Below are 26,851 nucleotides of genomic sequence, written 5' to 3'. Positions count from 1 at the left end.
GTAATTGGGGAATTTTGCGAAGAAAAGGAAATGTTTTAATTTGATGTAGTGAAAAATAAATAATCTTTGGAAAACACAAGACTTGAAAGAAATTAAATAATTTTTAGTCAACATTTGATGGTGTTTCTGGTTAAAGCGATGATCAGATTAGCGAATTACATGTGGTTTACTGAGGACAGCATTCCCATTGATATGAAGGCTAAAAAGATCACCCAAATTGTTTCAGGTATTGCTGTTGATTTTAAACCGAGTCATTTCCAGATGTGGTGTGGGCTAGGAGGGCTTCTTTGAATAGTCTCTTCCTCTGCAGATTTTCATTGACTCTCCTTCGTTTGTCTTGCTTCTTGGCTTCAGCCTCTTTCTTTCTGACCAGAATGTCGCTGCGCTCTCCTTTATAGAAAACGTCCAGTTTTTGCTGCATTATTTCTCGCGCTCGCTTCCGATTGATGTCCACTGATCTGGTTTGATGACACTGCACGAGAGGATCAGGATTGTGGAAAAGTGTAAACAAACTTACATCATTCAATCGTCATAATAAACATATCAAGAAACTGAAAGAACACTCATGACTGATGATGAGTTTAATAACAACTAACCTTGACTACAATACCAGAGGGGATGTGTTTTAGCACCACGCAGTTGCTGGTCTTGTTGGTGGCCTGCCCGCCGGGTCCAGAGCCCCTCACAAACTGTTCCTCCAGCTCGTCTTCCTCCAACTGGACCAGGTCCTTCTTTCCGGCGATTGCAACCCGCAAAGGTGTACCCAGGGGCGTCTTTGCCACCGAGGAGAGCCAAGGGGAGTTGTTCCTCGCCACTCCACTCGCTAGGCCGTTGTACATGTAGCGTACGAACATGATAAGCCTCGACATACTTCCAGGTACGTCCAAAGAAGACATTACATTTATATTAATGAGCTAAGACATGTTAATTCCAACTCTGTTGACTCTTCTACGCTTAAAGACAGTCGTCGAGCACCGTTCTCCTTCGTGGTCAAAACAATGATTTTGTAGACTCTGTCGCCCCCTGGAGTAAAATAATATGTTGGCAACGGGCAAAGGTGTCAAATAATGCAGTGGAAAGGTAGAAATTGAACCATCCGTATATTTGAAATTGTTAATTTTCCACACAAATCTTCCTGTCATCTCTGATAGATTAAAAATAGTCCATCGGGAAGCGCTTTGTTGGTCGCAGGAAATGAGAATATGACCTCTCTGCGTGATTTCATTTTCCCCATTGTTCAGTGTGCACATGTAACGGAGTTTCAAAACTTTTTATCTTGAGTGAAAATACACATCAACAGAGATCTATATTAGACTTGCATTTTACTTAGGGACTACTACTACAATAGAATGTTCATAAATATGCTGATTTCCAAAGAAATCAACAAATAGTTGTATATCAATTTTAATCCCAGACGTCAGTCAAAAACGTGAAAAGAAAGTACAGAAATAAAAATAGATAACACTAAAACGAATAAAAATGTACTTAAGATAAACATTTTCGTAACGTAAAAACTAACAAAAACGATCAACTTTTAAAATCTTCAAAATCGGCTTGCCATGATAAGGTCGTGTAATTTGCATTTGACCGGCAGAGGGCGATATTGCGCTTGCATAAAGATAGTCCTGTCAAGCTGATACAACAAGGACAGACCGGAAAACCTACAGCATTGCCCTTGACGCAGGACTGGATGAAATTACAAATGTATTTCGTTGTCCTGTCTTCCCCTCCCTTCTTTACTAACTATCCTCTTTCCTTTGACCAAGTAATTTCTTCATTACATTCTTTCCATCCTCAAGACAACCATTCTGCCTCCCTTCATACCTTCCTTGCTCCTTCTTTCCTCTATTCCTTTGCCTTTCGTTTCTTTACCAATCTTTACTCCATCATTCTCATTTCCTTCATTTGGACTTCCTTCCATCCTATCCTTTCCCCCCCCCCTAAATTTCTCCTGCTTTTGTCAATGCCAATCCTTCCTTCAGTCTTTCATTACAGTCTTACGTCTGTTTTATCTTCCCACTACTTTTAAAACGTGTAACTTCTGTCCCACTCTGCATACTGTACCGTAGTTTTATTACCTTTATTTTGAAAGTCTAACCGGATCTCCAGCGTCATGTCACTTGTGTGTCTTTGGCGTGTCTCGGTGTGACGTGCTGCTAAGGGACTGTGAAGTCTCGCTGCGTTTCAGACTTGCGAGTGACAACTTCACGATGGCGGTGGTGGCGTCTCTTCCTCGTTCACGTCTTCGTCCTCGCCCTCTTCACCGCCAGTTGGCTTAAGCTGAGCTCCCCACACCCGGACACGTCGCAGCCCCCGTGCCGCCGACTCCCGCCAAACGGGTGGAAATAAGGGCGTTTTTTTGTGGACGTCGCCCGTGAGCTAAGTTTGGCCTTTTTTTTAGTGGCGGAGTGTTGTGTAGCCTCTCCCGTTGCCAAATGTGCGGCCCTGAGTGGCAAAAAACCTCGCTGGAGAGGACCGGGTGTCCGGCGTAAACACACGCCGAGGATGTGCTGATGACGACGGCGATGTTTTGTGGTCGCGTCATCTGTGCTCCGCGTCGTCGTCAAGGAAATCGAGACTTTTTTTGGATGGGGTTGCACTCGCTACGACCTCATGGACTTCACCGGGTGGGCGGCTGCCGCTGAGTCCCGCTGACTCCGGAGAGGACCCCTCCCGCCTCCCGCCCCGCCAGGTGAATAAACCGGGTTCCTGGTTCCCAATGCCGAGGTACATCGCAGGAATGTGATGAGAATTTTTGTCATGGCTGCTATGTTGCTAGGTAACTAAGTGCCGGGTGGGTTTACGTTGGTTCGAAACGCCCCTTCCCTTTTTAGTTCCAATTTTAATGATGATAACTTTTGTACCTGCTTCTTTCTGCCTTGTGGCCCTCACGCTGTCAGCGAAGTTGTCTTCAGAACGAAACCAGGAAGTGTTCATGCAGTCAATCATTCGCAGCTTTTACTGACTACCACAGCAGGTCCGCGCTCCATGGGGCATTTAATTTAATTTGGTGGCCCTCTATTTCTGTTGCTAATATTGATTATTAATCATTGCTGCACTCCACTGTCAACCCATAGATAGTGTTTAATCTCCAAATGTTGCTCATTCAGCTCCAAGAGTGATCTGAGGTTAATTCATACAGTTTTGCAAGTGACAAAATGACAGTGGTGCCTTGAGATACGAGGGACCTGCCATTTTACTTGCGAGCAAAAATCTGAGCGACAAGCACCATGGTGTCAGTGAATTCAACCCACTTTGTAATTCCGCAGAACTTTGGTTGGTTGCAGTGGACTGGCATCTTTTGGGGTCCAAATGGTGCTATTTCATTATTGTATTTCCTCCGTTTCACCCCAAGAGACCAGCTCACAATTGAGATTTATTAGCCTATTAATTGATTTGCTATATAGACAGCAACCTAAAAACAATCAACATTACATGGTAGCCAGGGGTGGTAAGGAGTCATGTCTGTATACAAAATATAACTTGCAAGCGCGATGTGGCTTGTTATGTCAACAAAAAGGCTGTACCCAAGTCAGTTACTTACAGTTACATAAGGACAAGACGAGACTCGCATTTGCACAAATCGAGAAATGCTGCGTGTCGGGATCATCATGTTATCCCGCCGTAACGTGTCGAGGCTGGCGTGACGGTTGAGTAGGGATGTTGTGCAAAAAGATGTGATCTGGTCACGGAGATGTCATTTCACGCTGCCATTACACCAACTTCCTTCTTTATTTTCTCATGACAACTCAGGATATTTTTTCAAAGTGACATCCTCATACACCTTTCAAATGCTTTTAATGTTGTCAATGTTTTTTTTATTTTTTTATTGCATAACCAGTTTTTAGAGGGGGGTGTGACACTTTTGGCGCTTTGGCCCGAGGAACTGTTCATACGCACGCATGCACATACACACACAGGGCGTGGCCTACCGCAATGCAAACACAAAAATCCTTTAATTGCCAAAGTGCCACAGTTGATTCGTCATTTAATCCTTGGTTGGTTTGATCACTTTTGTTATGTGCCAGAGATCCCCCTACAGTTTATACGCCTAATTAGCTTTCAAGCCACTGTGGAATTCACAAGTATGAATTGTATGAAAATAAATACACATAATTGAAAAAAGTTGCGATATTTTGAGGATATTGGTGTAATTTAACAAAGTTATTTCATTCACAAAAAGTGCCATGCTTTAAGGAAGTTGCCATCTCATGAAAATATTTGTGTGATTCTACAAAGGAAAATTTCATGATGACACCAATAACATGCATATCAAGGATAATATGAGAATATTTGTGATTTATTTTTAATTTAAAAAAAAAAATAGAAACAAAAGCCTTGATTTTACGTTTTTTTTTTTTAAAACAAACTTGCATTTTAAAGAAATTTGTGAGAGTTTGAGGAAAAAAAAATTCACTACCAAGATAAATATCACAAATGTTGTTCAGCTGGTTCCAACTGTAGAGGGTGAAGCAAGGCGCCTTCATGTTATCTTGGGTCGCGTAGTGTAATTATTATTATTTTTTCACCCCCCTCCGTAGCTAATAAGCCCCACAGGCAGTCGGCTCACGCCTTCTTTGCGTCACTTGTTTGACAGTCAATAGATTTTTATTGGCGCTGGCAGCACTGCGGGGCGCTTTAACAAGTTTTATCCTCAAATAGAGCCCACCTACTCACAAGACGCCATGCAGGCACTATTTTGGTCACCTTTTTCAGAGTGTTGTGTGCCCGAGGGGTTGAAGCAAGAAGCGACTTGTGCTAAAGGTTCAAGGTCGCTACCTGTGCGCCCTTTGGAACGTCATGTTCAACACAAATGAAAAGAAGGTGATTTGTCTTTTTCAGCTTTCCTAATTGTGTAAAAAGATCTTAGCAATAGTGATAAGCAATTTGAATGAATTTGTTTTGGATTTAGAATAACATGTCAAAATGTGCAAAAAGTGAAGCGCTCCAAATACCTTTGGAACGTGAATACCACGGCTGAAACGATTAATTGAAAATTCCGATCAAAAAAAAAAATGGTCGACACAAAATCTCTGCCTCAAAGCTTTGCTGGGATCATTTTTCCAAATTGAGTAATTTTACTACAAATATTCACAATGCTTCAATTTCTAGGCTACTAGGGCTAAAAGGATCAATTGTTGTTAAATATCGCAAATATCCGTTTTTATCCGATTAATCAACAACATAAATACTAGAATCATTGATCAAAAAATTAATCGCTATATAAAAAGTAAAGACCCAATGATTGTCACACGCACATCTGGGTGTGGCGAAATTTGTCCTCTGCATTTAACCCATCCCGAGGGGAGCAGTGAGTAGCAGCGGTGCCGCGCCCAGGAATCATCTGGTGATCTAACCCCCCAATTCCAACCCTTAATGCTGAGTGCCAAGCAGGGAGGCAATGGGTCCCATTTTTATAGTCTTTGGTATGACCCGGCCGGGGTTTGAATCCACAACCTTCCGGTGTCAGGGCGGACACTCTACCACTAGGCCACTGAGCTGGAGAAAACAAATGCATTATGGGATATGTGTATAATTTGAAGGAAAGAAAATCTTAAGAGACTTGACACAAAATTTGGAAAAATAAAGCGGCATTTTGCAGCCACAATCAATGAGCGCCATTTTCTTCTTGAGTAGACGCTCATCCTGATGCCGTTTCAAATAATCTGGGAAGTGGATCCTGCGTCACGTCGCCTGCCTTTTCTTTTAATCAAACCGCCACCCCCTTCCTCTGTCCTCAATGTACAGTACGTCTGTAGTGAAGGGAGGGAGGGAGGGTGGGGCTGCTGTTTCCTCTTCATATTTTTTTTTCTTTCTTTCACGTGACGGGGAGTTCAAAGGTTGTCAACGGACCTCCGTCAGTCAAAGTCCGGCATCCTGTTAGATGACGGATTGCCTTGTGTAATGGGAAAGTGTCGTTTGCATAGCTAAGTTTTTTGTGAGCACATACCACCACCGCCGGACACCTGACTTTAGCGTGGACTAAAAATAAGACCCCCACCAACCCCACCTCGCCCTCATGCTACACAATTGTGTTGGGGAATCCAAGTTACTTTTGTGAAAGGTTTTCAGACAAAACCGTCGGTTCAAAGTGTAGCGTGTCCGGTGCGTGTTGTGGCGATAGCTGCTTTTACAGGCTTTGCAGTTTGATAAGAAAAGGTGGTTAAAAAAAAAAAGAACAGAAAAGGAGAGCATGACCTCAACTAAAGGAAAGGACAAACGGCCTTTTATGGTCAGCAAGAGTGAGAGTGAGACACTGGTGGGACTCACTCACTCATTCCATTCTTCCTTCTTGCTTTATAGAGTTTTTGTTTTTCTTATTAACTACTTGGTTATAGGTCACAGGAATAACGAATGTGCATGTGGTCAAACTCATTCACACGAGTTTAAAAAAGAAGATATAATTGTGTTCATTAATACCGATTTCAGAATGAATCAGAATTCCGGAAATATCCATTTTTTGGGAGATATTTGACGATAAGCCACCCAAGCATCTGGAGTTCATTTTCTTTTGACGGCGCCCCCTGCTGATGAATGACTCATTCATTGATATTTCTCAAACGCAAGCTTGAACATAAATATCTCTTGATGGCGAGCTCCGTTACATTTCCGACAACCAAAATAGGAAGTTTGGGCATTAATATTTGTGTAATAAAAACGAAATAAACTTCTGTTTCATCTTAAAATGTGTTTCTGTTGGCACAAAAAAAAAAAAAACACTTATATTTAGTATTTTGTTCCCTTCGTGTAGCCAGCTCCAAACCGACCCAAGCCTCATTTTTGACCGGAACGTTTTTGTGCTACCGCCGTAGCGAGAATCAGAATCGGGCCCTCGTTTGTGTGAGTGGGCTCCGCTTTCCTCATCGCTCTCAACTCCCTCGTCTCGCCCGCCAATGAGCAGCCGGCGAGCCCCCTCGGTGTCTCCATGGCAACCCCATCCGCCCTCCCCTTCAAGCCATGATGGAGCGGATACAGGGGCAGGGACGGAGAATGCGTTTTGGCCTCGGGCGTTAACATTTTCCCTCATAAGGTTGCCACATTGTGTTTAGTGATTTATTCCAATAAGCTCAGCAAAAAAGCGTGCAGCCTTTACGTCGCAGTACTTGGACGCCAAATGGATAAATCAGATTGGGAGAAGCCAAAATAAAAATCAAACCACTCAATTTCACCAGTTGTCATGGAATTGGCTGGACCCGTTTATCATAACAGGACGTACAAACATCTCAAGGACCCTTGTCTGAAAGCTTTTTGACCGCTGTCGTCTCATGTGGAGGCATTGCTCTCACACAAAAGCTTTGATTGAGGTTGAAGGAAAAAGCAACAAAAAACATTTCTTGCGGCCTGCATGAATTTACTAATGGTCTGCTCCAAATGACAGCGTAGCCACGCGATCCCTTTATCGGACCCTAACCCCCCCACACACACACACCGCCCCCTAGACAGTTATGTAAGTTATGCACGGCGCGAGAGATCCTTGTTTAACCTCGGCTGATTAATCCTAGTGTCATTTGCATATAAGGTCATCTAATTTTGGACGCGGGGTGAAAGCATGGAAAACCAACCATGAGCGCCAGCTAGGCGGAAGAAGAAAACAATGCGGGGAAATTGTTGGTGTCCACTTTTTAATTAAAAGCTGCTTCCCTCCTGCGGGAAGTGTTCTCCTTATGCGCCTCAAACACACCGAAGCGTGGTTAGCATGTCCGTATCGTAGTTAGCAGCTCTTGAGAGCAAAACTTGTCCACATATTAGCCGCCTGCAAGCCCGAGCTGTTTTTAAGTCTTACAGTAGGAGGAAGAAGATCCTGACGAGGAGGAGGAACACAATGGAGAAGATGCTCTGAGGGTGTAGGGGGTATTTTTAGCTCATCCCCTTCGTGCAACGATGACTAAAGAAGAAAGGCAGGTTGCACATCCCACTGGGTTCTTCGTCGTTTTCTTCCCGCCTCCCTTGTCCCACCTGTCCCGTGAGGCGGAGCCTCTGTAGACATAGTTGTCACTTTATGGACGTCAGACAAAGTGTCTTTGGTGCAAACGCCCCTAAACGTGACCATCCGAGTTGCCATCCTATTTACGAGGGAATATGTTGACCTAAACTGATTTGCTAATTGTCTGTTGACAAAAGTATTAAGAAGCACCTCAATCCATTTCTGTGGACCATTCAACAAAACCTTCCTAAAAAGATTTTTATTTTGCAATAAATTGCATCAAAAAAATCATCATTAGGATTAATATTCTAGGGGAAAAATTTTGGCTAAAAAGTTTCACATTTTTTTATCCAGAGAAAAACGGTTGTAATGAATAAAAGTAAAAAAAAAAATCCTATGACTATAATTTTTTTTTTCTGTGAAAAGTATTGCAAAATTACAAGCAAACGTTTTCAAATTTGACCATTATCAGATATGTGTCATATCCCTGCTTAGTAGCAACAATTGTACCCCCACACGGTATCATATTGAGCCTTTTGACATTTTAACCGGACGGCTGGCTAAGCGCATCATGCACCATGGCCTCAAGACGGTTCAGCAGTGTTTCAAAAAAAAAAAAGAAAAAAAGGCCCCAGATGAGGCGAGCAGTTGCAGCACTGTGCTCGCGGCCATCCGTTGTGGAGTACCAACGGGATCCTCGCCTCCTGATTTTTTTTTTTTTTTTTTTGCACCGCTCTTGCGTCACTGCCTCCAGGGGGGGCTATTTTTAGAACTGGACCAGCATATTCACCCAGCAAACGTCAGGCGCTATGCTTGCGTATGCCCGGATTATTGTGACGGAGCTATTTTTACTCTCTATATGTTGTGTGGATGTAGGTTTTTTTCTGGGTCAAGCGTGGCACTCGCACACGAGAGTGTTTCAGGTCTCGCATCTGTATCGGGCTCCAAGGGAAAGCAGGAGAAACGGATTTACAAAAAGTAGCCTGTGTATTGCTGCTGTGAAAAGAGATTATACATTAGGGCAGTGGTTGTCAAACTCAAGAATGCGAGCTGTATCTTGGAGGTCCACAAAATAATTGACAATAGTTTAATTCCTAATTTATTAATATAGCTATATATGAGGTTTGGCGTGCAATAATCTTTTATTTTCAAATACTCCTGCCTGTGCTGTTGACGTTTCTGTAGCTTTTTCTCACCTCTAAAAATTCATATGGGGTATATGTGTTAAAATTCTGTGAACACATTTAAACTTACTGAAACACACATTTTTTTTTTAAAATACATTGTAAATGTATCCAAACAAACCTAAAAAAAACAAGTCTAACATGAAGTGATGCCTTGTAACTCAGAAAATATGGAAAGAATTAAATGGAAAATAACAAATTATTATTGCCATGAATCTGTTTTGCTACATTTTTTTTGCTTCAATTCTTTGGACATTGTGCTGCTCCTTTTGGTGTACCCGCCTTGACCACCAGGGGGCTGTATAATACAGATGTCCATGGACATTGTCACAGCACCTTAGTAAGCAGCACTAGTCATTCTTGACAGAGGATAAAGAATATGAGTATAGTTGTATCGTCACGTATGTGTTGATGCAATTTGTGTTCAAATATTTGTTATGTTGCTTGTTATGAAGTGCGTTGACCTGACTTCACTGCCGCCACACGATGCTCGTATCCCACAACAATGACGCATTTCTTAACAAAACTCGTAAGTCTTAAGTCCCAACTGGTGACCTCTCGGGCTCTTCTTGCGGGCCCTTCCGCTAGCCTACTTTTATCCCAGCTTCTCCCGAATGGGCAGTTATTTTTAGCTTATATACGTGGGGTCCTGCTCTGATTTTTTTTTTTTCTTTCCCTGACGGTAATGTACTTCCAAAAAAAGCAAGGCACAAGTAGTCAGTTAGGTAAGCGCTCGCTTGTCTTCATGTGCCTGCGGGTGCGAGTCGTGTTGGGTGCTCACTCAGGATGTTCTTGATCTTCATTCTCATGAGATGGCAACTTTTTTCCTCTCCCCCTTAAATTTGAAATTGTGTTTGTGACTTTTTTTCCCCAAATAAAGTCCACTGTAGTGTAGTCCATTAGGTAAGTGTTGCATGTCTGCATGTGCCCGCAGGCTGAAGTGATGTGGGGTATCCACTCAGCCTACGTAATCGTGCCCCCCCCCCCACCTCCACCAGGTGCCGCCACCAAAGCTGGCCTTTGTTTGCCGGATAAATAACACGGTGGGACCATTAGCGCGGCCCTGGCGATTAAGGGCCGGCCGGCCGCCAGGGAAAAATGCTCAGGAATGAGTGGATGTTAAGCTTATGCAATGCTTGCGAGTCACCTTTTGAACGCGTAGGTCGCTCTTTTTTACCTTGTACGAGCTCCACGGCACAAAAACAGTGGCCCTTGTTAAAACTGAGTCAGTTTAACAGAGACACTTTCAAAGATGTCAGATGTGTACGGGAGGGGGGGGGGGGGGTGAGTCCCGTTTCAGACGCAAAAAGTTTGGAACTGATTTATCTCAATCTCATGTTTTTATATCTCAAAAATCTGACACTTGAGCAGGGGTGTGCAGACTTTTTATACCTCCACTGTTGCATCCAGCCTACCTCACACCACCCACACGTTGCGTATGTCCAACCACCACCCTCGCCTTGTGCCCAGCGCGTGCTTGTTTCAAGGCGGCTATTTGTGCAATTGTTGGGGGGGGGGGGGGGGGGGCTCCGAGAACATTACGCAATGCTCCCCACTAAAACTCTAATCCCTCTTATTGCCAAGTGAGCCCCCCCATGTGACGGAGCCCAAGGTCCGGGGACACACACATCCGCACACACACACACTAAGCATCGACCTTGTGTATAAGTAGCCAAGTTTATCAAGGGAAGGGCTTACTCGATCAGGAGAAGCTGGATGGGGCAGCGACGCATACAAAGTGCAGCTCGCTCACTGTGAGCTGTGCTCTCTTGTCTTTTCACAACTTTCTCTGCTGGGATCTTAATTTCTCCCCCTCTCTACAGGAGCCATCCATGAGGACGTCGGCTTGGCAGATTTGAAGCGTCGCTTGTAGGAAACCTGTCTTTCTCCCCATCCCCATCCCCCCTTTCCATCGCCCCTCTACCCTGTCAGTCATCGCCCCACCCCGCCCTCCACCATGCTTATCAAGGAGTACCGCATCCCCATGCCCATGAGTGTGGAGGAGTACCGCATTGCCCAGCTCTACATGATCCAGGTGAGGGGACATGTGGTAGGTGGTCAAGGTCACCAAGACCCGAACACTGTCGGAGGCGGGACCTAATCAATAGGCCGATCGCCAATTCTGATATTTATCAGGGGAACTGGCATTAATCCCCAAAAAAAAAAAAATCATGCAGCTATGACATAAGTGAATAGAATGTAAAGAAATCCAATTATTTTTGCCACTTTGTTTTTGCTTCAATTCAATGGTTATTGTGTGCTCGCCTTCGCCCCCTAGAGGCAGTACAATTCAGACCTAGAGACGCTCGCCAAGAAGAGTTTCACAGCAGACTTAGTAAACAGCTCAAACTCTAAAGCAAAGTTATGCGGCTGTTTTAATTACACAACAAATTTTTAGTTTGACAGCAAATGTCACCGGGAGTGGCAATAAACAACTTGAGGCCTCTTTTTGGAAGAATTTTGTTAAACAAAACTCGTAACTGGGTGGGGGAGCGAGAGGAGGGATACGCATGTTTTATCGTAATGGTAAAAAAAAAAAAATCACTTGCATATACAATTTTGCTCATACGGGGATGGGAAATTTGCACAATATCATCTTTCATGATGTTCGAAGTTGTCCAAGCTGAAAGAAGCCCAAAATTAGGCGGAGGTGGCCACCTCGGATTTGATATCCAGCAAAAAAAAAAAAAAACCTGCATTTTTTTTTTCCTCCTCATTTGGTGCGCGCACATGCTGGAGGATTTATTTTAATCCAGCGGTGCTGCCAGCTGATCCGCTACACACCCAGGAGAAAGGCCGACTCGTCATAACGGTCTGCATTATTTAACAGCGGCTCTACTTTCTCGACAGTCTACCCTTTTTACCTTGGAGACATTTTTACTGACAAAAACCCCAATGGAGCATTCAGGGCTGAACAGTTTTGAAAAATAATTCAGTATTGAATTTATTTATTTTTTTGCGTTGTGATTGCGATTAAATGTGCAAGTATTTTTTTACAAAGTCCTCTTCTCGTGTATTTTTTTTTAATAAGCTAAAATAAACGCAAATCAATATGAAAGTGCGTTTATGCCTCAATTGGGTTCGATAACTATGGAAACACTTTGACCCGCAGTTCACTACGACAACTTCACGAAATCTAGCTGGTCGGGAACGTGAGTCATCAGCTCCAAAAGCGGTTAGCATGTACTCGAGTATGCAAAAACGGTTCCGGGATTGCTGTACTTTTTTTTTTTTTTTTTTCCTCGCTGATGTTTTGCATACCGACGCGTCGAGCATGTAAAGGAGCGGAGTCTGTAACGCCAGTGGCCTGTAGTTACCTTTCCCCCTGACCCGCACCGCCTCGTTGTTGGGAGGCTGCCGTCTCCATGGCAACGGTGACATCACTAGCAGCAATGTGCCAGCGCGGTCAGGAGGGGTTGATGGCAAAAAAGTGAGAGAGAGAAAGAGAGAGCGAAAGGGATGGAAGGAAAATTGGGGCGTGGGTTTGGTTGACGTTTGGTCGCCCAGCATTTACATTATCAAACGTCCTGAAATACTTGCTGCAATAATTTTGTGGTTTCTTTCACCTTTATAATTGGCTTATTAATGTGTATTTGTCCATTTTTAACTTATTTTGTATCAATATAGCTCAAGTCATGATGTAGTTTTTTATTGTGAATAATGGGAAAAAATAGCGATATCAAAAGTATTTATTAACTTTTTTTAATTTGATTAAATAATTAGAAATCGTAAAGTACCATTTAGTTCATGCAGTACATTCATCTTTTTTTTTTACAAAAACGGTCAATTTATTCTATATGAAACAAAACTAGTACAAGTACTAATTTTACATGTACACTACAAAAGTTTTAATTAGTTTTGTCAAGTAATTGTAAAACTTATTGTGAGTAAAAATATATTACACTTCATTAAATCCATTGATCATTAGTTTATATTTGTGATATTTTTTTTAACCTCATCCCTGAAAATGTCCAATTTCTCCCTAGCGCACCAAAGTTTGCCATCTCCTGATGTAGCCTGGTTGCCACGGCAACAGCAGCAAATATAGGCCTCTGCTGCTTCGTCAGAGCGTCTCTGTTCCCGTCCCTTCTTCCCGCTTTCGTCCTCTGTGACGACTCATTTTAAATTCAGCCTGGCCGCTGTCGGGTTTGGGTGAGAAATGAAATATGGTCGCCGCTGCGCCTCTGCATCTCAATCTCCATCAACTAACTTGCAGAAAAGAAAAAAAACAAACACGCTGTAACTCCCTGACAGCTGTACAGCTGATGCCTTTCGCGTCGACACTGTTTTAGTGATGACGTCTTGGCCAAAACGTGACATGGGCTTTACAGTGGAAGCAATTGTTTTTTCCCCACATTTTTTTTTATTTTTTATGACCGCAAATGACATTTACAAAAAATACTATAATTTTTTTTTTTTAATAATTCAGAAGGAAATAGCGCCTTGTAATATAGTTCAGTGTTGGTCAAAACTCCTTAGTAAGCCGTATCAATATTCCTTCTTTGCAGAGGATAAAGAATAGATGTCTCCAAATGTTGTTAGGTTTTGTGTCTGCTTGTGTGTAACATTGTGCTGCATTTATTGTTGCAGCAAGTAGGGAGTTAATTGCCAGACCTGATTCCTGCAGTCAATTTAGGGAAAGGAGAAGCCGTGCGATGAATCAGTCCAGTTTGCCGGAGGAGGAGGAGAACACTGAGCGTCCGGCGTAGCAGACCTCGTTACCGATGACAGGTCATTCATTAGCCGCAGGCGCCGCGCTCTACAGCAACGCAGACGCAGCCCGGCTCACACCACCCAGACGCAAAATGTACGGGGACTGTTTTTAGGGCAACGAAACCATAGTTGGGGACAGAGGAGAGCTCCAAATGCCAGTTCCTTGCGGCGCAGTATTAAAAATGACCCAAAAATATTTGGAGCCAACATCTTCAACGACAAACCCTTTTATGGATAACTGGTGACAGAAGTCATATTTTTCCCAAATCATCTGTTTTGTGTTGACTTTTTATTTCTCGTTATGGCAGAAAAAGAGCCGCGAGGAGAGCTGCGGCGAGGGCAGCGGCGTGGAAATCCTAAAGAACAAACCGTACACGGACGGACCGGGCGGCACTGGCCAATACACCCACAAGGTTTACCACATTGGCATGCACATTCCCAGCTGGTTCCGCTCCATCCTGCCCAAAGCGGCGCTGAGGGTGGAAGAGGAGTCTTGGAATGCTTACCCTTACACCCGCACGCGGTGAGCATAATTGTGATAAATCTTACAAGAATCAAATGATATATTTTTAAGTAAAGTCGTATATTTAAAAACAATAGTAATATGAGAAAAGAGTTGTCCGAAGCTACATCATTAAGCACCATCGTGTGCTCCATCCAGGTACACGTGTCCCTTCGTGGAGAAGTTCTCCATCGACATCGAGACGTACTACATGAGCGACACCGGCAACCAGCCGGACGTTTTCAATATGTCGGCCGCCGACAAAAGGCAGAGGACAGTCGGTAAGGCCGCAAAGTGTTTACTTGTCAACAAACATTTTTCATGCTGCATTTTCTGCACTGACTCCGCATAGGGATGGGCAATATTGACTTCAAATCAAATCGTTTTCCACATGAGTTGCTGATGAGGCCCTCATGTGGCCAACAGCTGCTACTGCAATACATTTCTAAAAATTATTTGAAAAAATATTCATTTTGTTTTGGGAGTATTGATATTATTTTTTTAATCAAAATTTTTACTAAATGCATTTTTATTTTTAAAATATTTAAGGATATCTGGAAAAAAATTTATGGAATTAAAAAACTAAACAGTATTGCTATTCTTAACCATAAAGTATTTTTATAAAGATGTATCTAGTGTTTATTATGATGTTCAAAATATACAGCATTTCTTTTAAATTATTTTATTAGTTTTGAAAAAATGACCTTTTTAAGTGGCTAAAAAACGTGTGTGTGTGTGTGTGTGTATGTATATATATATATATATATATTTTTTTTTTTCAAACGGCAGACCCTATTGATATAGTAACGGAAGCCATCGCTCCCCACGAGTACAAGGCAGAGGAGGACCCGCGGCTGTACAAGTCGGCCAAGACCCAGCGGGGCCCCCTGCTGGACGACTGGATAGAAGAGTACAACAACAACCCGGGCAGGATGCCCATCATGTGCGCCTACAAGCTGTGCAAGGTGGAATTCCGCTACTGGGGAATGCAGTCCAAGATTGAGAGATTCATCCATGATGTTGGTTCGTATTTTTCTGAAGTTGTATATACAGTGATGTCTTGAGATTCGAGTGACCCAGGTGTGGAGTTTTTCAAGATACAAGCTTTTCAATGACAATCTTGTTGTATTCCTTTCTCCTAGGACTAAGAAAGGTAATGGTACGCGCCCACCGGCAGGCCTGGTGCTGGCAAGACGAGTGGTACGGTCTGACCATGGAAGACATCAGGCAGCTGGAGCTGGAGACCCAGCTGACCCTGGCCAAGAAGATGGCGCAGTTCTGCCAGGTGGAGGAGGCCACCGAAGCCAACGGGGACACGCCGCCTGCGGTCAAGGAGCAGGAGGCCAAGGAGGCGGCAGAGGCGGAGGTGACGGTCAGCGGCTCGGCTACCAACACGCTGCAGCCTCGCGGCGTGCTCACCAAGCAGTGGTCCACCTCCTCCCGCTCCTCCCGCTCCTCAAAACGAGGAGGTGCGAGTCTCATTCTCTCTATTGTTAGTTTTCTATATCAGTATAGTATTTTTTTAAAAATTAATGATTTATTCATATTTATGTTATATTAAGCATTACATTCTTTGTTTAAAATGAATATAAATTTTTACTACTGTATATTAAAAATATTCAAATTATTTTAGTGTATTTAAATATATATATATGCATTATTAAATTCAAAATATTATAATATATATATATATATATAATATATACATATATGATATAATAAATATATAATATATATATATATATATAATATATATGAAAGAGGCAATGAATAATATTTCAGTGTATTCCAATAAATATTACATTAGAATATTTTAAAATGATCACGAATGACTAAGATGTAAATGTTAAATATTAGATAGTATATGTCATTTTTGTAAAATGGCCAAAGTCAATCAACCTCAAATTGACATGGCTTCACTGTATTACATAACTGTATGTAACCTGTTGGATTACAACTGTGCTATTTTTAGCAACCACAGCAGCAGCTCACTGGCTGTGGGGGGGTGGGGGGTCTGCCACCTGTGCCCAGACTCGCACACATGCACTCGTGGGTCCTCGCATGCCTATTTTTAGAAGCGGCGTGACATCTCAGACCAGCTCCAACTGCAACCGCTCCACCATGATGGACCAGACCTGCCAATTTCCTCTGTTTTTCCCAGCATGCCGCAGTCTCGCTGCCTGGGAGCTGTGCTGGGTTGTTGCGTGTTTATATAACACCCCATGTGTGGGAGTGGAAGCCGGTGGTGCAATATTTCTTTGTGCTAGGTTGGGAGAGTGTGTTAAAATAAGATGGAAAATGCAAAATCTCTCCCACTGTATTTTTAAATGGGTGTTTTGTGCACCAATACCAAGAAATTTACTCCGACACAACACCTGCATAAAGTACCTCGGTACCTTGTACCAAGATGTTTAAATGTGAAAAATGCAAAACAATGAAATATGTCATTTTTTCACTGTGTTTCAAAATTGTGGATTTATACCCCGTGGCGTTTTATTGTAAACATCCAAATGTTTGTCTCTCGCCAGTGAGCCCGTCCCGACACAGCATTTCAGAGTGGAGGATGCAGAGTATCGCGCGGGACTCGGACGACAGCTCGGACGAAGAGTTCTTCGACGCTCACGGTAAGACACTAAACGTGACCATTGGAACAATTTCCACAGTTCTTGTATGGGATCATACAGAAAAGCGAGCGCCTGTCTATACATAGACGTGTTTTCACCCGAGCCCTTTTCCAGGAAGCTGACTCGCATGCATCTCTCTAACCACAGATCAGTTCTTAAGCTTCCCAGATACCCAGCATGCTTTGGGCTGCAGTTGAAATAAACCTCCTCCTCCTCCTTCCTATGCACCTCCTACGTCCTTCCACCCTGCCGGATGACTTTGTCCCAGGACTCAGGCCAACTAGCTGGTTGGAATGTCAAATGTTCATAAATCACACACTCTCTCCCATGATACATACACCTCAGCGAGCAATAAAACCTTCCTTATTGTTTGTTGGCATCGTTTCAATGACGTTTCAATGACGATGAAGGAGAACATTACAAGACCTGTTTTATTTGTCCTTAAGGGTGCAACATTAGCGTGCGTGCATACATATATATATATAGAGAGAGAGAGAGAGAGTGAGAGAGAGGCAACTCAAGCAAGATGCCGTCCCCCATCAAAAGCGGTGCTTTTGGATATGCGATGATTCTGCCCAACAGCAAAAATAATTTTGGAAATGAATGAACAAGAGGTAGATAATTGAATCAATGGCATGAAACATTAAGCAAATAAATTCTAATGAAAAGTGACTCATGCATGAAGTTTGTTTACCCGTTTCCTTTGTGTTTATCAATGGCAGAAGAACATCATGACAAACATTTTTACATGCCATAACTTAAGCAACACTGGTGATATTCAATATAAGAGCTCCTCGCTCCTCCGTAAGCTGCTGCAGTGATACTAGTTGTTCTTCAGAGGATAGAAAATATATGCCTATAAGCATTATGTTATCTCTCTGGAAGCTCTTTCAAGTTAAATACAACACAATATAAATCACAAAATAAATGAATAGAAATGACAACTTAAAAGAAACCACAAAGCTACACTATCATAGTCTATACTTTTTTTTCCTGGCCCAAAATCGAGGAAGCGGTTGTTTTCTGAGAAGTCCAGCGTGCTTGGGTCCAAAAGAAACTCTGTCTTCTTCTTTGAAAGTTCTACGAGTGGCTTCCTAAAACAGCGCCACTCTGTTACGGTGGCGTAGTAGTGCAATTGTAGTTACTAAATGTTTTTTCTCTTTTGTATTTATGTGTGTGTCGCAGAGGATTTCTCAGATAGCGAGGAGGTCTTACCCAAGCAAATCACCAAGTGGAATTCCAACGACCTCATGGACAAAATCGAGGCTCCCGACATGGAAGAAACCGCCGGTAAGACGAAGAAAACGATGACACGGCGATATGATTGGTGAGGAGGACGGCCTGGCCGTGACAGCTTTCTTTGGCGTATTTGCAGGCGACATGACGGTGGACTACGACAGGACGGCCGGCGGGGAACGACTAGATGAGGTACTGTCTTGAAGGGAACATCTAATGAATTTTCATCAGCATTTTTCTTCCCCCCTATGATATTTGGATTGAAAAGACAGTCGTTCAACTCGGGCACTGAGTTGTACTAATGTGGAGAGGACAAAGAGCGTCCGAGTGCAAAGGCCATAAAGGAGATGGACTAGATGCTCAAACGGTTTTCCATCCGGTCCATCCTTGAGCGTCTGTGTCCTCTTGTGTTCAGATGCGAGCCTCCTTTAGGGTCCCAGCCGATAGCGCTCCCATTCCCAGCATCACAATAACGCGGCACCAGTCCGTAAGTAGCTCACACCCAGTTTCCTGTGAGCCCACCCCTCTAGTTTCCCACGGAAACCTAAAATCCCGAGTGACCCTACCCCCCTTGTGAAGCCAATCCGTAGTTCCTGCCCAACCCCGACCCAGCCTTACCCAAACCCTGTGCCGTTTTCTGGCAACTGTGGCACTTTTTGCTACATCTTGTGTTATGTTATCTTAACTCATTCAGTGCCATTGACGGTTATAGACGTCAAAGTTTGGTTACCCCTAATAACCCATAAGACTTTATTGTACAAATCCCACTTGTTGCACCCCCCCCCCCCCCAACATTACAAACATCATTTCCTAATGCGATGCAGAGAACGAGCACCAGGTGTTCTCCAGTTGTACCTGATGTCCGTCTCCGCTCCGCAGGACAGCTCGTCCCAGCAGTGCCTGCAGCCCTCCAAGATCCACGTGCTCATCCTGGTGCTCCACGGTGGCAACATCCTGGACACGGGCGGCGGCGAACACAGCGGCAAGCAGGCCGACGTCAACACCATCGGCGCCGCCTTCGATTCCGTCATGCGCGTCCACTACCCGGCGGCTCTGGGCCGCCTCGCCGTCCGCCTGGTTCCGTGTCCCGCCATCTGTGCCGAAGCCTTCTCCCTGGTGTCCAAGTGAGTTAGCGTTGCGTCGTCTAACCTCATTCTGTCTTTGTCCGGTTTCATCACTTACTACTAGAAATCAGCAGTGTACAAAATGTAGCTGAGATTGAAATAAGAGGATTATTTTGAGGAGTGAAAAAAAATACTAATTTGTTTCCAAATGTATATAGTAAAAGAAAAAAACTGAAAAATGTATTTAAAAATTGCTGAGCATGCGCTCTTTGTCTTGCCGGGGCAGCCTGAGTCCGTACGGCTACGACGAAGGCTGTCTGTCCAGCAGCCAAGATCACATCCCGCTGGCGGCCCTCCCCCTGCTGGCCACGTCTGCGCCTCAGTACCAGGAAGCCGTGGCCACCGTCATCGTCAGAGCCAATCAGGTCTACGCCGATTTCATCAAATCTCTGGACGGCGCCGCCTTCTCCGGCCAGGTTGGTTTTTTAGCCATATTTTTTTATTCTCTTTTAAAACAAACAAAATATGCTACCAGAGGAATAGGAATCGGTGTCAAGGAAGTGAATTGACGGCTATTATAGCTGAGAAATTTCTGTGCTCTGATGTCCTTTGCGATTTCTGTAGGTCTGCCTCGTCGGGGACTGTGTGGGAGGAATACTCGGGTTCGACGCTCTGTGCAGCAGCACCCAGACTGTCAACGAAAGCCAGAACAGCAGCCGGAGGGGCAGTCTCGTCAGCGTACAGGTGCTCAATACCTCGCAAACCTCTCAATATCCACTCACTCAATGGATTTTTTTTTTTTTTGGCAGGACCAGGACCTCCTGTCGCCGGGCACCATTATCAACTGCGGGCAGGGGTCGGCTTCACCCACCCTGGAAGGCAGCCGGCATCTAAGTCGCAGCAACATTGACATCCCGCGAAGCATCTCGAGCGACGAGAGCAAGAAGCATCAGCTGCAGCGCAAGAGAAGTGACTCGTCCACCTACGAGCTGGACACCATCAAGCAGCACCAGGCTTTCCTGTCCAGGTACCACCGTGGACAAAATCACGCTTTGGCCCTCTTTCAAATGAGTTGACTTTGCAATGTCCTCGCAGCTTGCACTCCAGCATCCTGCGGGGTGACGGGGCATCGCGCAGGTCCAGCAGCAGCACCATGCTCGACGGAAGCGCGTTGGGCAAACTGGACTTTGAAGTCTCTGACTTTTTCCTCTTCGGCTCGCCGTTGGGTCTGGTGCTAGCCCTGAGAAAGACGGTCATCCCCATGCTGGACGGTATAAAAACGAGCGTGTTATGGTCAAGAGAACAAATAAAGTGAATGGCAAACTTCCCCTCCCCCCCCTTTGCCCTCGCAGTGGCCCAGCTCCGACCCGCATGTCAGCAGGTATACAACTTGTTTCATCCGGCCGATCCTTCCGCCTCGCGCCTGGAGCCTCTTCTGGAGAAGAAGTTCCACCTGTTGCCTCCCTTCAATGTGCCGCGCTACCAACGCTTCCCTCTAGGGGACGGAAATTCCACTCTGCTGGGTGAGTCTTACGGCCACGTGCTTACCATACACGCACACTCACACCTTTGTCACATGTGGGTGTCATCCTGCATTTCATCTCTGTCACACTACAATGAGCATTGTCTCCAAAGAAAAATGCAGCATTTTTCTTCTGTGTGTGTCTGTGTGTGTTTGTTGGGAAGCCAAATGTGGTCAGAGTCCTGCAAAAGGGTTCATGTGTGGACCGCTCGTCACGGCCGACAGTTTTGGTTATCGGTGTCAAAATGAGAATCCTTTGGCGTGTAACTTGTGGAAAGCATTTAACACGACGCAGGTTTGTTCAAGTGTTGGACCATCTGTACCTTGGCGTCCTTTGAGTATTGGGAGCTCTGTACCGTTCCATTTCTGTCGTTGAATCGAGACGCTTGCAAAAAACATGGGCTCCACTCAGGGCTTGACTCTTTCTTTTGTCTTTTGTTCTTGCTTCATATGTTTTTGTGTCTTCCTTGTCCTTCCTTCCTTCCTTCCTTCCTTCCTTCCTTCCTTCCTTCCTTCCTTCCTTCCTTCCTTCCTTCCTTCCTTCCTTCCTTCCTTCCTTCCTTCCTCCTTTCCTTCCCTCAACCCGGCATCTGTAGTGGAGACAGTCCAGAGCAACGCTCCGCTGCTTCTTGACAGCGGGCCGCCCGTGTTGCTTCGCTGTCAAGAGACCATCAGCGAGACGTGCATCCCCGTCCCCGTGCTTAACTGGCAGGAGGGCGCCCTCAAGGCTACACCCGCCACTCCCGAGTGTGTGTAGCCGCTCCTGTCACGTCACGTTCGCCCCTCAACCTTCCTCATCCTCGCTTGTCTTCCTCTTTCATCATTGCTCGATGTGATGCGTGATCGTGTTCATCGTGTGTTTTGTGGACATGTTTTTGATTAAGCTTCAGAGGCCATCGGAAGTTGATCTTTGCCTTGAGCAAAATCACGACTTGTCCTCTGAAACCATGACCCCCCCCCCACACACCTCTCCTTCACCATCTCACCTTTACCCTCATCCCCTGTCTAACGGGATCTCCCTTGTTTCGGCTCCATAGCGGATGTTGTTCAGTCTCATGGTGGTGTCTTCATGGACAGTTCGTACCCCTCATCCCCCATCATGGGCCCCTTCTCCCGGGGCCAGCGGCGCGCCAGTGAGGTCAGCATTGCCAGCCAGGTGTCAGGAATGGCAGACAGTTACACTGCCAGCAACATAGCCAACAGTAAGTGTTCGCCCAACGCCACCACAGTCTCATCTACACACACACACACACACACACACACACACACACACACACACACACACACACACACACACACACACACACACACACGATGTGCTTAGGCAGGTAGACATGAAGACCCCCGCACCCTGTTAGTTCAGGCAGAGGTCCACAGAAGAGCGCCCGCTATGTTGTCTGTTTCACCGTCTTGAGTGTTAAATGCAACTTGCATTTTCTCCCAATGCTGCAACGACCAACCAGTCTTGTTGTGGTTTCTTTTTCTGTATGTGTGTGTGAACGTCCCACCCACTTGCACTCGCACACACATTGTAACCAAAATCCCATTGAGGTTTTCTTCCAGATGGACACGCCGCAGCGCCCATGGTTTGTTTTTCACGGTTTTTTTTTTTTCCCTTTCAGCTCAGACAGACTCGTTTAGTCAGTCCAAAATTTCTGGCCTTTTATCCCAGCTGGCCCTGTCATCCCAAAACAAATTCTTCTTGAAAAGCCCCCCCAAATCCCGCAAGAAACTCAAAGACCCCACAGACGAGAAAGATGGGGAGCCCATGCTGTGCGACAATCAAAGTGTAGGATCCGACACTTGCATGTCTCCTGGCCTGCACAGAGCCATGTGCGATCTGATCTCGCTGGATTCCCAGACGGAGGTGGACCAAGGTATTGCATCCGGCGGACCCGTGAGGCTCAGGGAGCTTCTCCTCAATCAGGAGCCGATCTTCTCTTCAATCAAATAACCTTCCTTTTGTCTCTGATGATTCTTCGGTGTGTTTTTTTTTTTTTAACTTCCGCAAATCTCTTCCTGTAGATCAACACCTGCTGCTGGGATTGGTGGCAATGGGCTGGCTGGGCTTTGGTCTTTGTCAAATGATTTATGGTGTGACTGCATGTGTGTGTCCGCCACTCATTGCGTTCCCGTCCCAGTTGCAGCTCGCTGGTGGGGCACCAAGCGCATGGACTTTGCACTCTACTGCCCCGACGCGCTGACCGCCTTCCCCACTGTGGCGCTGCCGCATCTTTTCCACGCGTCCTACTGGGAGTCCACCGACGTGGTGTCATTCCTCCTCAGACAGGTTGGACCGCATTACGCGTCGCTCGCCGCTCTGTCCGCGCAACCCGAAGGTGATGATCCAAATGTGTGCTGAAGGTTATGAGGCACGACAACTCCAGTATCCTCGAACTGGACGGCAAAGAAGTGTCCGAGTTCAAGCCGTCCAAACCTCGCGAAAAGTGGTTGCGCAAGAGGACTCACGTCAAGATCAGGGTAGGATGTCTTTTGAAGCAAAGTAGCTTCTTCAAACGACTAATTGACATACTTTTACAGAACGTGACGGCCAACCACCGCGTCAACGATGCTGTGTTCACCGAGGACAGCCAGCAGACGGTGACCGGTCGCTTCATGTACGGCCCCCTCGACATGGTCACGCTGGCCGGCGAGAAGGTTGGAACTTTTTGTCTCAGGCGTGTGTGCCTTTTGTGTTTGTTGAATGTGTGTGCCGCCGCAGGTGGACCTTCACGTCATGACTCAGCCTCCGTCGGGAGAATGGATTTACTTCAACACCGAGGTGACCAACAGCAGCGGCCGCGTATCTTTTGTCATTCCTGACGACAAGCGTCTGGGCGTCGGCGTCTACCCTGTCAAGATGGTTGTCAGGTGAGCTATAAGTACCGCTCTTGGAAAAATACACACTAAAAATTATAAGTCAAAATCTTTTCAGAAAGTAATTAGTAAGTAGCACTTTGAGATCTGGTGTCAACTGTAAAGTGCGTTATAAGTCAAATTTATTATTATTATTAATAATCCCCCCCCCAAAAAAAAGTCCAGAAAGTCAAATATTTTTAAAATAACATTTTTAAAAAGTTGTACGTACTTTCTTGAGGAAAATGTCCCGCATTTGGAAAGTATTTCTTATTCAACCCCAAAAAGTCAAACATGTTTTATGAGTTTTATTTTACTGGAAAAAGTCAATTTAAATTTTCAATGAAAAAGCCCACAATGTGTGTTTTCAACAAAAGTTGCACCATTTCGTTTTTAAGGAAAATGTAATATTCTGGAGAAAAATATTTTGCCAACGTACATTTTAAAAATAGGTCGTTTCTTACAAAGTAAAAGGTAAAACATGGATTCCATTTTTTTTTCAGGGGCGACCACACGTTTGCCGACAGCTACCTGACGGTGATCCCTCGCGGCACCGAGTTTGTGGTTTTCAGCATCGACGGCTCCTTCGCCGCCAGCGTGTCCATCATGGGCAGCGACCCTAAAGTGCGGGCGGGGGCCGTGGATGTCGTACGGTAAAATCTTTTTCGGCGAGCTCACTGTTTTTGACCCCTGTGTGAATGTTAAGATATTGTTTTGCGTGCATGAGCAGGCACTGGCAAGATTTGGGCTACCTGATCATCTACGTGACGGGCCGACCGGATATGCAGAAGCAGAGAGTGGTCGCCTGGTTGTCACAGCACAACTTCCCGCACGGCATCGTGTCCTTCTGCGACGGCCTGGTGCACGACCCGCTCAGGCACAAGGCCAACTTCCTCAAGTCGTTGACCGAGGTCTGAGTGTGTCTTAATGTCAACATTTTGGACAGTTGGATACAAATCTGGGTACACGATGTTCATTGTCTTCTCATGGTGTCAGGCCAACATGAAGATATTTGCTGGCTACGGGTCCAGCAAGGACATCTCCGTGTACAGCTCCATCAACTTGCATCCGTCGCAGATCTTCATTGTTGGTAGACCCTCCAAGAAGATGCAGCACCAGTGTCAGGTAGTATAGGCAAGCTGTTTGTGTTGCAATTTGAACAAATTTTGGATTCAAGCTTTTTTGGAAAATGCATGACTTTATGAAAAGTATTTGACATTCAAACAAGGGTTAGCATTTCAAACTAGGGTTAGGGTTTCAAATGAGGGTTTCAAACTAGGGTTAGGCTCCACTACTCGTATGAAGAGTATCATATTTTTCGTGTCGACAGTTCATCACGGAGGGTTACGCGTCCCACCTGTCCCAGCTTGAGCACAACCGCCGCTCACGCCCGGCCAAGTCCAGCAGCACCCGCATGGTCCTGCGCAAGGGCAGCTTCGGCCTGGGCGCCAACAGCGAGTTCTTGCGCAAACGCAACCACCTGTTGCGCACCATCTCCTCGCAGCCCGCACCCAGCTCGCCCACGGCGGGTGGCGTCGGCGGCGTCCACAGCCGTCCCGAGCGTACGCAGAGTCAGTCGGACGGTGAGCGTGGAGCCGGCCACGCCCACAGCCAGGGGGCGGCACAGCGCAGCATGAGCATCACGGCGGGCTGCTGGGGTCGCAGCAGCACCACCAAAATGGAGGCCGGGGCACTCAATCCCAAATAAGTAAGTGGCTACGGTTAGGGATGCAAAAAAAAATGCAAGTAGTTGATGCCTCCTTGCATTTAAAAAAAAAAAGTCTACAATTGCCTTTATAGTCAGCCTCCTGGGTTCCTTTCCAGACACAAATTTGGTTGTGTATTTTTAATTTTACCCCTTCCACACACTTGAGAAACATTTCAACTTATTAAAACACTTAATTCACACAATGACACCAAAATCCTGTGCTTTGGCACCTTTTAGTGGCAAAAACTAATGTTTTAGTCCTCCCCAAAACACAACAAAAAATGATGACATACAGATTCAAAAGATGAATACACAGATGACATTATTCATAATGATCATGAAATACATAAATATCACAAATTGTGAAATATTTTTACTTAAATTTCTTAAAAACGACCCACGTGTATGTATGCAATCGTGTGTGAATATCAAAGGAACTATGAGGAAAAGTAGCCGTTTGGCGCCATCCTGTCGCGTCTAAAGGCAATTGTAACCGTTTTTAACCGTCATTTACTTGTGTTTATGGGAGGGGGGGTCTGTCTTAACAAATGAAATCAGAAACGTGTCAGAATTTACACGTTAATGCCATTTCAACTTTATTGTACCCATCAAAAGAAATGGCTTACAGACGATTTGGTCTGTGTGAACATACCACAAACTCTCCACTAGCACCCAGGCTAAATTTAGCTCCCCAACCATACAAAACTCATCCAAGTGGAGACGCATCACTTCAACACCAAATCTTCTTTGGACAGTACTTCAGCGCCGTCGTTTGACATCGTATGGAAAGAGCCAAAAGAAAAACACTCCACATGCGAGGAATTACTATACCTCTTTCAGGTTTGGCGCATCAATCATGAATTTTCTTTCTTTTTTTTTTTATGCCACTGGGTCCAAAATGCTGTAAAATTATGCTCCGAACTTGCAAGCACAACACAGACTTATAGTGGAATAGATTCAGAGATGAAAACTGGATTTGCTGTACCCTTTTTCCACCACAAAAATCCTTGTCACGTCAAGGAAATCAATTCTGACCCTTTAACTGCATGACAACCCGCTCACATTTTTACATGTTTGGGCTGCACTGAGGGAACAAAAAAAAATCACACTTTCTGAGATTTAAATTGTAATATTATCTGAATACTTTGAAATATTTTCCGGAAAAAGAGGTCATTTTATGAGAAAAAACATTTGGGAAAGAAAAGTGATTTTTTAATCTAAAATTTTTTTTCCAGGAATATAGTCAGCTTTCAGTGTTTTGCTTAAAAATACAACTTGAAACTTGTATTTTGTTTTCCCAAAAGTACTCAAAATTTTCTGGAAATGATTAATAGATTAAGACTATTTAAATCCAAAAAATAGTCCAAAAAATATTTTAATCTCATAAAATTAGATTTTATTTCCGCTTTTTATCTCAAACACAACCTTTTCTTCTGGAAAATATTTTTTTTCTTGAATGTCTTGGACTTTATTTTTTCAAAATCACAAACTAGAAAAAAAAAATGATCGACTATTTTC

General features: G+C 44.6%; 2 protein-coding genes across 7 annotated transcripts; one reads left to right on the top strand and one right to left on the bottom strand.

The window, feature by feature from the left end:
* Positions 1–82: 82 nt before the first annotated feature.
* Positions 83–1,012, bottom strand: c9h12orf65 (chromosome 9 C12orf65 homolog). Its single transcript, XM_037258682.1, has 2 exons — positions 597–1,012; positions 83–472 (listed from the first exon to the last, which is right to left on the bottom strand). The coding sequence occupies exons 1-2, from the start codon at positions 894–896 to the stop codon at positions 242–244; spliced, it is 531 nt and encodes a 176-aa protein (XP_037114577.1). The 5' UTR covers positions 897–1,012; the 3' UTR covers positions 83–241.
* Positions 1,013–10,931: 9,919 nt separating this feature from the next.
* On the top strand, positions 10,932–26,436 carry LOC119127137 (membrane-associated phosphatidylinositol transfer protein 2). Of its 6 annotated transcripts, none has more exons than XM_037258878.1 (25): positions 10,932–11,143; positions 14,130–14,344; positions 14,483–14,604; positions 15,113–15,346; positions 15,466–15,792; positions 16,852–16,947; positions 18,133–18,237; positions 18,323–18,375; positions 19,063–19,307; positions 19,534–19,723; positions 19,872–19,979; positions 20,057–20,274; positions 20,343–20,518; positions 20,600–20,770; positions 21,366–21,518; positions 21,807–21,971; positions 22,392–22,646; positions 22,911–23,059; positions 23,134–23,250; positions 23,311–23,427; positions 23,492–23,640; positions 24,129–24,278; positions 24,356–24,536; positions 24,622–24,750; positions 24,956–26,436. In XM_037258878.1, the coding sequence occupies exons 1-25, from the start codon at positions 11,066–11,068 to the stop codon at positions 25,331–25,333; spliced, it is 4,281 nt and encodes a 1,426-aa protein (XP_037114773.1). In that variant the 5' UTR covers positions 10,932–11,065; the 3' UTR covers positions 25,334–26,436. The 6 variants fall into 6 exon arrangements, with proteins under 6 accessions (XP_037114773.1, XP_037114772.1, XP_037114774.1 ...); XM_037258877.1 differs by having other exon boundaries at positions 19,872–19,991; XM_037258879.1 differs by lacking the exon at positions 21,366–21,518 and having other exon boundaries at positions 19,872–19,991.
* The last annotated feature ends 415 nt before the right edge of the window (positions 26,437–26,851 follow it).

This window comes from Syngnathus acus, chromosome 9 (assembly GCF_901709675.1).
Source record: "Syngnathus acus chromosome 9, fSynAcu1.2, whole genome shotgun sequence".
Classification (NCBI taxonomy): domain Eukaryota; kingdom Metazoa; phylum Chordata; class Actinopteri; order Syngnathiformes; family Syngnathidae; genus Syngnathus; species Syngnathus acus.
The sequence above is the reverse complement of the archived record's forward strand: the minus strand, read 5'-3'. Positions and strand labels throughout refer to the sequence as shown.

Excerpts from the sequence above, each read along its gene's own strand:
- c9h12orf65 (XM_037258682.1), bottom strand. The coding sequence starts at position 896 with ATGTCTTCTTTGGACGTACCTGGAAGTATGTCGAGGCTTATCATGTTC. Across the intron at positions 473-596 it reads CCTCTGGTATTGTAGTCAAG|TGTCATCAAACCAGATCAGT; the intron begins GTTAGTTGTTAT and ends CCTCTCGTGCAG.
- LOC119127137 (XM_037258877.1), top strand. The coding sequence starts at position 11,066 with ATGCTTATCAAGGAGTACCGCATCCCCATGCCCATGAGTGTGGAGGAG. Across the intron at positions 15,793-16,851 it reads CCGCTCCTCAAAACGAGGAG|TGAGCCCGTCCCGACACAGC; the intron begins GTGCGAGTCTCA and ends GTCTCTCGCCAG. Across the intron at positions 23,060-23,133 it reads TGTCATTCCTCCTCAGACAG|GTTATGAGGCACGACAACTC; the intron begins GTTGGACCGCAT and ends TGTGTGCTGAAG.